Genomic DNA, 12,196 nt, shown 5'->3' on the forward strand with positions numbered 1-12,196 from the left:
GATATGGGGAACTTTAATTGTGGTCATAATAGATCAGGGCCATCGAGGTGTAGGAAGCGCTGGGGCTGGGAACAGGTGATTGCTGAACAGGGGATGAAGGAAAGTACCCTCTTTCTTGGCCTTGTTTACCCCATTTTTCTGTATGTTGCAGTGTGTTTGACTGTGTTCATTGGGATCCTGCTAACCAGGACCACAGTGATTATGCTCTTTCCCTTCTAACTTGGTAACTTGCACCATTTTCACCCCACATTTGACGCACAACTGCACCAACGCAGTTGTGCGTCAAAAATTTTAACGCCGGCTAACGCCATTACAAAGTGCCATGCGGGCGCCTTATTTATGGAATGACGTTAGCCGGCGCAGCTGACTGGTGTGCGTCAAAAAAAATGACCCACACCAGGCTGCGCCGGCGTAGGGGAAAATGGAGCTTGGGCGTCAAAAAAATGGGGCAAGTCAGGTCTGAGGCAAAATATTGGCCTCAACCCGATTTGCGCCATTTTTTTTTACTCCCAACCCCCATTGAAATGACTCCTGTCTTAGCACAGACAGGAGTCATGCCCCCTTGCCCAATGGCCATGCCCAGGGGACTTATGTCCCCTGGGCATGGTCACTGGGCATAGTGGCATGTAGGGGGGCTCAAATCAGGCCCCCCTATTCCACAATTTTTTTTATTAAAAAAATACTTACCTGAACTTACCTTAAGTTCCCTGGGATGGGTCCCTCCATCCTTGGGCGTCCTCCTGGGGTGGGCAAGGGTGGCAGGGGGTGTCCCTGGGGGCATGGGAGGGCACCTCTGGGCTCCTTCCGGGCCCACAGGTCCCTTAACGCCTGCCCTGACCAGGCGTTAAAAAATGACGCAAAAGCGGCTGGACGTCATTTTTTTTTTGACCCGCCCACTCCCGTGCGTCATTTTTGCACGGGAGTTTAAATAAGGCGCACATGCCTTGGAGTCATTTTTTAGACGGGAACGCCTACCTTGCATATCATTAACGCAAGGTAGGTGTCCACGCTAAAAAATGACGCAAACTCCAAGATCTTTGGCGCTAGACGGGTCTAACGCCAAAGTATAAATATGGAGTTAGCTTTGCGTCGGATTTGCGTAAAAAAAAACGACGCAATTCCCGCGCAAACAGAGTATAAATATTCCCCTTGGTATATTGGTGCCCCCATATAAGTCTCTAGTATATGGTACCCAGGTACCCAGGGCAATGGGGTGCCAGGGGATCCCCATGGGGTGCAGCATTTATTATGCCACCCGTGGGGAGCCCATGCAAAGTGTATCTGCAGGCCTGCCATTTCAGCCTGCATGAGAGTGTGCATGCACTCTTTTCACTAGAGGTCACTGCACCAGTCACCCCATGACAGGCCCTCCTAGTCCAGAGGGCAGGGTACAAGTACCTGTGTGTGAAGGCACCCTTGCACAAGCAGAGGTGCCCCCACGAACTCCAGTTCCATTTTCATGGACTTTGTGAGTGCGGGGTGCCATTTTATGCATGTACTGGACATAGGTCACTACCTATGTCCAGCTACATAATGGTAAGTCCGAACGCAGGCATGTTTGGTATCAAAACATTGCCAGTATTGGAAGTATGATTCTATGCACTCTGGGGGCTCCTTAGAAGACCCCCAACATTGCTCCCATCAGCCTTCGGGGGGTTTCGGGGCAGCGCAAGCTGCTGCCACCCCTCAGTCAGGTTTCTGCCCTCTTGCTGCTTGAACAGCTCAAGCCTAGGAAGGCAGAACAAAGGATTTCCTTTGGGACAGGAGGGCAACACCCTCTCCCTTTGGAAATAGGTGTTACATGGCTTGGAAGGGGTAGCCAACCCAAGCCACTGCTAGGCTTTGAAGGGCACATTTGGTGCCCTCCGTGCATACACTAGTCTTCACCAGTTCAGGGATCTCCAGTCCCTGCTCTGGTGCGAAACTGGGCAATGGAAAGGGGAGTGACCACTCTCCTGTCCATCACTAACCCCGGGGTGGTGCCCAGAGCTCTTCCAGAGGGTCCCTGGGTTCTGCCATCTCGAATCTAAAGTTGGCAGGGACCTCTAGGAGCATCTGAGTGGCCAGGTCAGGCAGGTGACGTCAGAGCCCCTCCTGATAGGTGGTCACCTGGCTAGGTGACCAATCCCCCTTTGAGGGCTATTTAGGGCCTCTCTCTTCGGCTTGCAAGATTCTAGCAGGACTCCTCTGCAACCTCTACTTTGACTTCTAGTCACTGGAACCGCAACTGGACCCTCCAGGAACCGACAATCTGCATCCACAATGAAGACTCTGCTTCCAACATTGTTTCCACAGCTCCTTCCAGCTTCTGCAACATTTCCCTGGCTGTGCATCCTCTGAGGGCGGCAAGTCTCCAGTCTGCATGAGAAGGAAGAAGGAATCTCTCTTGGAGTGAAGGAGTCACTTCCCTGCATCTGGAGGTACCAACTGCAATGACGACCGGCTGTGTGGATCTCCTCTCATCCTGAGCTGCGTGGATCCTGCATCATGGATGGTGTTCTGGAGCAGTCTTCTTGGTCCTCTCTGCCAGCTCTTCAACTGTGGTGGAGGTAAGCCTTTGCCTTCCCACGCAGGACAGTATCCCCGTGCACTGCGTCTCTTGCAGCTGCAAAGGCTTGTTTGCATCTCCTCCAAGGGATCTTCAGGCTCAGTGTGGCCCCAGCCCCCAGCACTCCCTCCTGCGACGCACAGCCCTCTGTGTGCTTCTCCTGTGGTGTGGGACCCTTCTCCAGTAGTGCTGTATGGACTCCTCTGTGACTCCTGGTTCCTTGTCCAGTGGGTCTCCTGTGGGGTCTGCCTCTTCTTCTTTGGACTCTCTGCCTTGCTAAGGCTCCCCATAGGACTCCTCCCATACATTGAGTCCTCCTTGACCTTGCTGGTCCCCAGCAGCTCCACTTTTGCTTCACCGCGACTTCTGCCAAGGCTTGTTGGTGGCTCTTCCACATCACTGACCGTCTGCAATCCTCAATCCAGCGTGGGACATTAACTGCATCCACCAGGAACTCTTCACCTGCTCTAGGGCTGCATTCCTGACCATCTTCGTCCTACCGTCGACCAACCCCTGCATCCACAGCTGGGTGGGTAGTAGCTCCTACTCCTCCTGGACTCTTCTGTGACTTTTGGACTTAGTCCCCTTCTTCCAGAGGTCTGGTCTTCCTCTTCAGGAATCTACCGTGGGTTTCTTGCAGTCTTATCTGGGTGCTGCATTTTCTTCCTTTTGGGTGGTTTGGGGGAAATCCAGTAACTTGCTTCTTTCTTCCTGGTCACTGTGGGGGCACTGTGGTACTTACCTTTGGGGTTTCCTAGTACCCCAAGCTCCCCTCTACACATTCCACATACCTAGGTGGGGGTCCTGTGTTCGCATTCCATTTTATTAGTATATGGTTTGGGCTCCCCCTGGGGTCACTATTGTCTGCTTGCATTTGCACTGTTTTCTATCACTTTCTATGCCTATTGCTGATAACTAGTGTATATATCTAGTGTGTTACTTACCTCCTATTGGAGGGTTGCATCTCTAGTACTTTTTGGTTTTATGACACAAAAATAAAGTACCTTTATTTTTGTAACACTGAGTGTTTTCTTTCATTTGTGTAAGTGCTGTGTGACTACAGTGGTATTGCATGAGCTTTGCACATCTCCTAGATAAGCCTCAGCTGCTCATCCACAGCTACCTCTAAAGAGTCTGGCTTCTAGACACTGCCTACACTACACTAATAGGGGATACCTGGACCTGGTATAAGGTATAAGTACCTCAGGTACCCACCACACACGCCTGGCCAGCTTCCTACAGGGGATTGCTGTCCCTCTGAGTCTACACTAGAAGGCCTATTGTGCGCAGCGGCTGCTGTTGTTTCAGAATGCTCCACAACATGCACCAGTGCCTTGAGGAGCCCTACACATCCAGAATAAGGGTCCTTTATGGGGTGATCATTTTCAAACCTCGTGTCCAAAAGACTATGGGGAGTAGTTATAGGCGGTTCTACATTAGGCGCCTCAGATGTTAAACATTTAGACCTTTGTGGATTATGGGGCCCTGCCTGAGGTATAATTGTGTCTTTAAATGATAGATCTAAAGGAACTGTTTATAGCTCAGGGGTCATCTGCTTTTTCTTCCGATTCTTTAAGAAAAGATGATTTATTTTAGGGTTTTTGCACTGCTTGAGATCCCCTTCAGTGGTTTTACACAGCACCTGTTGATGTGTGTCTACGGTTGTAAGTGCGCCAACGCTAGTGTGTCCAAGCCGTTGCACAAATCGAGTTCCTGTACAAGTGTTCAGTGTACTGGTTGTAGACTTTATTTGTAAAGGGGTGTAGGGGTTAAGTTCTGTACCTCGTCTATGACTGTTATTTGCAGAGCCAGCGGGGTTTGTCCTGACGCACAGCATTGATCTCATCGGATTTTGACTTCTTTGTATTTTGAAGGGTCCCAGTGATGTGCTTTAGAGGCTTCGATGACCGCTTAGCCTTAGGCTGGTCTCCTCCAGAGATCTTTGGTGATGGCTCTACGATGTAAAGATAACAAATATATATTAAGTATTGTTATAACTGCTATATCCTAGAGGAAGAAGCTGCTTGAGGCGTTAGGTTTATTTTTTTTCTACATTTTGTAAAACACACTCCTGATGTGTTCCTTTGTGAGGCCCCTTTCTTTATAGGAGGCTCTTCTTTAGACCATGTAGACTTCCTTTTTTGGACCACCTTTTTAGCACTCCATTCTACCTTTTGTGACAACGGCATGTGGACCTTATATACTCCAGGGGCTCTGTATGGAAAAAAAGGAATAAATGTCACATTTACAATATAATACACTGACTAGGCACGCTCTCTGAGGACCCCCATCTATGAGGCCTTTACGGGGCTTTTGGACTGTCAAGGTTGATGCTTACATAGACTTTACTCAAGGGCTCATTTTATTTACCTGCAAGTGTTGTATCCTGCTGTACTATGGACCTGGCTTCTTGAGCTTCTAGGATTTGCTATAGAATGTTGACCGCCAACTGTACTTCAGCGTCATATCCTGTAAAAAGCACACAAACACCAGAAAACATTGTCAGAAATTAAACAAAATAACAAATAAGACAATGTTGTTGAGGCTAAAGGTTGACATTGTTCTCTGAACTATAAACCTCTCAATAGCTGTGCATTGCAGAAAGTCAGCCGTTTCCTTGGGGGTCCACATAAACTCTGGGAGATCCTGCGTACAGAAGAGACATAACTGACTTTAGACCATAACTCATTTTGCACCACCTTTTTATAAACACCTGCCAACCACTCATTTTAAATTGTGTACTAGTCATGCATAATATATTGCTAAAACCATAATACAACAAACTGGAAAACCAACAGTTCCAGGACACTGCACATTTAAGTATAACAGATGAAATGCAAACATAAAGGTCTCTAATTATCAGGGTGCAATTCACCTAAATAATTTTTTTAATCAGCCATGGTCCTGCTCCAATAGGAGCAACCCAGCTTATAATGCAAAGCCAGGCCCTCTCTTTACTAAATCACAAGCAACCCAAGACTGGTGACAGCCTTTTTGGGCCTCTTCAGTCAGGTGCAGCTTGGTTCAAATAGCATGGTGAGCGAGGGATCCAACTCTTGATATACCTGTTTAACTTAGAGCATCGCAATGAAGAATCGAAAAAGTGGTGGCTGGAATGCTTGACTTAATCTCAGCCACTGGTAATTATTCAGACTACATCACAGTCCATCATTTTTTTACCTACCATACCATCTCAAAGTAGACCCAACCATTTGTTGCTCAGCCTTGGTCCTGCTAAAATAGTAACAGTCCAGTTTGAGCAGCCACAAGAGGTCCGCTCCGAACTTGTCTTGGGTTGTTTGTGTTCCAGTCCCCAATCAGTGGCTAAGATTCATTCATTCATTCCATCATCACTTTTTGTATTCCTCTTGACTACTCATCATGACACTCTAGAACCAGATAATGTGTCATTTTTTTGGAATTTTTGGGAACTTTTGCAAAAATTAGATGGATTTATGCAAATGTGCATCAAATGTGGCTTGCCAGCATCTTGCATGACATTTTCATGTGATGGCATATTATACATAAAAAGGTCACACAGTTGGGAATTTTGCATAATATGCTAAGCTCAGTCTAGATAAATTGAAATTTGAGAATTTCACAAGTGTAAATAAAAATTCTCACAGGCTGAAATAGAACATAAGTATTGGCTCCTGAAAATGCAACTCTATCACCTTCTAGTTTTTCTGGATCCAATGAATCTTTTTAGGAGTTCCAAGGGGTGAAGAGAAATTCATCAATACTTTAAGTCAATTTGCAGTGTAACCCATTTGGTTACACACTGAATCTCGGACGCAGGAATTAAAAACAAAGCCTTTATTACAAAGTCAAAGCCATGATTATGTAAATGACTCTCAGAAACATACTGTACAAGTACAGAATCACCAAAGGTGAACAAAAGCGTCAAATTGAATTAAATCGTACAAGCATGAAGCATACTAGTAATTTTGAGGCAGCAATAAAAAGAATGAGAAAAAGCACTTGATGATCAGAATCCAAATTGAGTTTCTCCTGCCTAATCATTTGAAAGTAATTAACTCCATATAAACTAACTAAACTAAAGGGAAACCTAAGGACTTCTTAAAATCAAGAATAAGATCATTATTGAAAAAGTGCCAGCATAGCAGAAACCTCAATAGAAGACCTGCCAGAGAGATGTGAGTAGAATAAAGCCACTTCAGCCAAAGTAAATTATAGAGGTATGTACTTTCCTAAGGGTCCACCCTACTCAAAGAGTAAAGGAAATCTGAATCTCCTAACTGACTAAACATCACTTTAAATGTGTAGGCGTTCATCTCCCAAACCAAACATCAACACATCCTTGGTCTCCATTCGTGTCCAGGTGCCCGAAGGGAGTGCTTTTTCACATCTTCCTTGTTAGCCCTTCTTGTCCTTGGCAACCTATCCTCCCATACCTCCTTTATCTTGAACTAACAATGAGCTCTTCATTAACTGTGGATCCATGCAACCGCACTTGCAAAAATAATGAATTAAGCAATCCAGGCAAAACTCCACTTTGAAGATTAATCATAGAAAACTATTTCAGGCCTTAACTCCAGCCAACCTAACATGGAACTCAATGCACATTTGAATACATGGTTATACGTTCACTTCTCATAAGTACAATAAGTGATGAATAACTATGGAAATATCTCATTTAACTAAATATCATAATGCAATTACATTTGTATAATATTGCATACATGTGACTTATATATTGCTTCTCTACCTTACAACTTATACGTGCACTTTGATGATATGGCTTTTCAGTGCATCACATTTACATGTATTGCCCTTTCTGGAATGCATATTGCACAGCAAAGTTATGCTGTGTCACTGCCACATAATCATGTGAGCTTTGAAAGAGTCCTTTTTCTATGTGGACAAAACTCACACTGTTTCTATTAGTGGACAGCGAACTGCATTAAAGTACACCTGATACTGAAGAAGATACTTGAACTGTGGGATGTACAGTGCGTGAAATTGCTAGAATTTGTATACTGGCCAAGTAATCTCCTTGGTTTCTGGATCATACACATGGGATAACAGGATTGTACACCTGTTTTGCACTTTATTGGTACTATTTTTCATTATAATTAATATGCTATTGTATGAGATGCTGGTAAAGGAGTGTGCTTTAGAGGTCACTGTCATCAAATTTGCTTTCCTTATCCTCAGTCCTCTTGGAGAAACAACTTGCCCCTCCTCTTTCTGTCACCTGATTTCTTTAAACCTTTTATTGATTTTCAAAACTGTGCCTGTGTCTTAACTGTTTTTGTTTATTTTTACTATATACGTTAATAGTTTTACTGTGTTCCTTATCCTGCTTTGAATCCTATATTTATACAATAATTGCTTTCTCCGAAAAGTGCTCTATTGCCTTTGTTCATTTTGCACACTACAAGAAATCTATATAAAATATACTCATATGCAAATTATATCGGGACTCTTTTCTTCAGTTTGCTACAGTGAGAATAACCATGTCTTTTATTTGCTCATCATGTGGGGAGAAACTTTTACTCAGTAAAAATGAAATGGTCCTTTCTTACTGGGCTTTTCAGTAGGACCTGCATGTTGATGTTGACATGTCCCACATCAGTCCTGTAGGGATTATGAAATTGAGCGTTGGGTGTTCAGCCTGATGTGGAATTGCTGTCTTATTTCATCTTACTTGTGAAATTCCAACTCGCGCCTTGGTCCTTCTCCTGGATTTGTGAGTGGATGCTTGGATGTTTCATAACACAGGTCCTGATGTATCAAGGGGTTTACCTATTCTGTGTCTCTGAGGAAATGCGTTGTCACATGAGGTCCAAATATTGGAGGTGCTTAACTGGGTACGTGACCTTTGTGCAGAGGTTTTTCTGCCGGCGGCTTTTGGTCGCCTGCACTACATAAAGAAACAACGCAGTAGATGCAGGTGGAAAAATGTCCATCTGAGGTGAGAGGGGAAAGAGGGAGTGGGTGAAGGACGGGGCATTCAACACAAAGCAAACATCCCAACCTAGAGGGCGTCTGTACTTGCCTCGCAGTGAATCATCCACAATCGCTTAACTGTGTTCCAGTTAGAATTAAGAAGTTGGTTATTGTTTTTTTCAGCATGAACAGGAAGCAGGTATATACACTTTCTAGTATTAACTCCTCAGAGATAATATTTCAGAATTCAATGTTATGGTCTATATATGTGACACCAGTAAGGGCAGAGAGTTATGATGTGACTCTAGTGTGAGAAGATCCACATATCTGTTTCAGATCTTTCATGCTTAGACTCGCTGTATTCATGTATTCCTTCGATATTTACAGTTTGTTGTTTCTCCTTTTCAGGACTTCCCATATTGACGATTGCCATCTTTACTTTGACAATTACAGTGATATTTGTGCTCCTCGTTGCCTTGTTGCTGCTAAGGTATGATAAGCCAACTCTCCGCCTCCGGTTAACTACGCTCATGTAGAATTACCATATTAAATGTTTTTAAGTAGTCTTAGACATTATTGTTTGCTGCTTCACAGAGCCAGACATCCATGTCCATAACTGCCAACCAGCCCAAGTGTGAGGTCTGCAGACCTCTAATGGCATTTCAGTTTTCAAAAATAGGGAAAGCTATATTGTATCTAAACGGCACAGAAATGAAAACAAAAACAAAGAATTTATATGCATTTCTTAAGGGGCACTTAAAAAATACTACACTAATTCTGCAAAGCGACTTAACCCGGGGACTTTCAAAGAATAGCCACCATTTGTAACATCATTTGCAGGGTACAAAAAATGTTGATAGGGTGGAGGACTACCTCACCTACTGTGTATTGGATTTGTATGTTAATTGCAGATATGATTGCAGTAGATACTCTGTGTTGTAAGACTCTGGGCACCCCACTGTTAGAAGGCCCAGGAGGAAGGAGATCTTTGTGTCTTTGGCCAATAATGATGGATAAAGTAATCTAGTGCGAGTGGAACCACATCCAAAGTCATTGACAGAAATACATTTTATGGAATTACATGTGTGTTCTGGAACCTGGAGTTTATTTAATTTTCAGGCACTAAATACTGAGGAGCTCTCTGGCTCATTGTCTACAAAGCACCCTTAGTGATTTTGTCCCTGACCAGCTAGAGGGGGAGTCATACAGTATAACTGCTGAATGGAGCAAAGCCCCCTTCTCGAGGATAGACCCGACCCTTAGCAGCTCATTGGATGCATAGTCTAGCACTAGGTCAGGTCCGTCAGGAAGATACATAAGGCACAAGCCATGCTCAACAGCTTTGAAGGGCAGCGAATGATGAAGAGTCACCAGATCTGCAAGTCAGCAATGTTCGGGCTTCTAATCCAGGTAGGTGACATCTGGGGCATCAGAAATAATATTATTTCATCATTCTCCTGAGTGTGATCTGCTCCAGATAGTGGCCCACAGCCATTCCAGAATGACTCATGCTTTCCATTAAGAAATGTTAGCAAAGACTTTATTTAGATGGACCCTTGGGGAACTCTGGAGGAAGACACCTGACACCTGCCTGCATGATCCCATGCTACTTCACTCCTTATTGAGATACTATCTCATCGCAAGAGTAGGACATTTTTGTGATATGCATCAACATGGAGGTGATAGGTACCCCCTGTTTGACGGGATGGGATAGAAGTTGCGATTGTTACCTCACCTGTGTGAAGGTCAAATTCAACAGCTTTATTGAGGTATCGACAACCTACGTTTTTTTTCTGAACAAGTGAGATTTATATATGCTGGGATATTCCAGATGACAGTGGAAAAAATTACATTGAGAATGCTTATGCCCTACTAGTATGGAACCCAGCCTTCTGAATAGGTGTTGTGCTTGTGTGTGCAAGGTTGTTGTATGTACAGGGTTTCCTAGACCCTGCTAAACAACTGGAGGCACTTAATAGGAATGATGGTGGTTTTTTCCCCAGAAACGCATTAACACACCGGACCATGGGAGTGTGTCTGCTTCTGTGCTTCTGAGCAGTTTAATACCAAATCCAGATCAACAGCACAAGCTGTAGGGCAAAGTCTTGCAAATATAATTAAAAAATAACCACCACAGGCAGAGGAAAGGGCTATCTACCAGTACCACCTATGAAATGATGGCATAACATCATTAATCAATGTTAACAAATCACTGTATAGAATCCCTTTAAATATTTTGGGAATTAACAAATGTTGTCCAATATTATAATTTAGGCCCTCATTACAACCCTGGCAGTCGGTGATAAGGCGGCGGTAATACTGCCAACAGGCCGGCGGTAAAAAACATGAAATTATGACCACGGTGAAAACAGCTCAGACAGACAGCCACTTTAACACACCGACCGCTAGGGCAAAACCAACAGGCACCATGAAGGTAATCACCAACAGCCAGGCGGCAGACAATGTACCGCCCACAGCAATATGACACACCTATCCGCCACCTTTTCCGGGGCCGTACCAATGACATCAAAACCATGGCAGAAACACTGCACAGAAGGGAAACAACTCACCTCTGGAGACTAAGGGAAGAACCACGCCGCCATGGAGCCTGAGCTGCAAGTCTTCCCCATGCTCTTCTACCTTCTGCTCCATTACGAACATCAACGCCGGCAAAGACGACCACAGTGAGTACTGCCACCTAGCACACATGGGAGGGGGGGAAGAGAGTGACACACACGCAAAACGCAACACCCCCACCCCCAACACCATACACACAACCAGATGCAGTAACATAACATATACACCCCGTACCCCACAGGAATAATGCAAGGACAACTACTATAGTGTAAAAAAGCTGTAATAAGATACATATTAGATGAAATACATGCATCCAAATCAAAAAGTATATACATAGTTACAATGCAAGGGACAATGTCCAGTCCTCAATGTCCGTGGGCCACAGGGCCACATCACAAAGTCAAAGGCCCAACCTCACTCCTGCAACAACACGGAGAGAACACTGCAGGGGCATCAGGTCGAAAATAGACAGGCACCTCAGGGGGAGGGGGAATGGGGGGCACCTAAGCCGGAAGATGGTACAATGCCACAGTTCCTGGAGGGGCCAACATGCGCTGTGCTTGGTCCTGGGGATTGCAAGGCCACAGTCTCTCAAGTGGGTGATTTGCCCACTGCTTGGTCCTGGGGAGTGCAAGGCCACAGTCTCTCAAGTGGGTGATTTGCCCACTGCTTGGTCCTGGGGAGTGCAAGGCCACAGTCTCTCAAGTGGGTGATTTGCCCACTGCTTGGTCATGGGGAGTGCAAGGCCACAGTCTCCCAAGGGGGTGTTTTGCCCACTGCTTGGTCCTGGGGAGTGCAAGGCCACAGTCTCTCAAGTGGGTGACTTATTCCATTGATTCTGGAGGGGGCATTGTGCCCAGTGAGCTCCTTCCTATGGAGGATGGGGTGAGTGAATGGCTTCTTCCATTGGTTCTGGAGGGGGCATTGTGCCCAGTGAGCTTCAACCTGGGAAGGATGAGGTGAGTGGATGGCTTCTTCCACTGGTTCTGGAGGGGGCATTTTGCCCAGTGAGCTTCATCCTGGGAAGGATGGGGTGAGTGGAAGGCTTCTCCACTGGTTCTGGAGGGGGCATTGTGCCCAGTGAGCTTCATCCTGGGAAGGATGTGGTGAATGGATGGCTTCTTCCACTGGTTCTGGAGGGGGCATTGTGCCCAGTGA

At 45.3% G+C, this 12,196-nt stretch overlaps 1 protein-coding gene across 1 annotated transcript in view; it reads left to right on the top strand.

Moving 5' to 3' along the window:
* Nucleotides 1-12,196, top strand: part of LOC138292721 (guanylyl cyclase C-like) — a 453,160-nt gene that overhangs the window by 210,462 nt on the left and 230,502 nt on the right. Inside the window, exon 11 of the mRNA XM_069231453.1 lies at nucleotides 8,870-8,951. Coding sequence (XP_069087554.1) covers nucleotides 8,870-8,951 — 82 coding nt within the window. The remainder of the gene's footprint in view (nucleotides 1-8,869; nucleotides 8,952-12,196) is intronic.

The sequence above is a fragment of the Pleurodeles waltl genome, chromosome 4_2, assembly GCF_031143425.1.
Source record: "Pleurodeles waltl isolate 20211129_DDA chromosome 4_2, aPleWal1.hap1.20221129, whole genome shotgun sequence".
NCBI lineage: Eukaryota > Metazoa > Chordata > Amphibia > Caudata > Salamandridae > Pleurodeles > Pleurodeles waltl.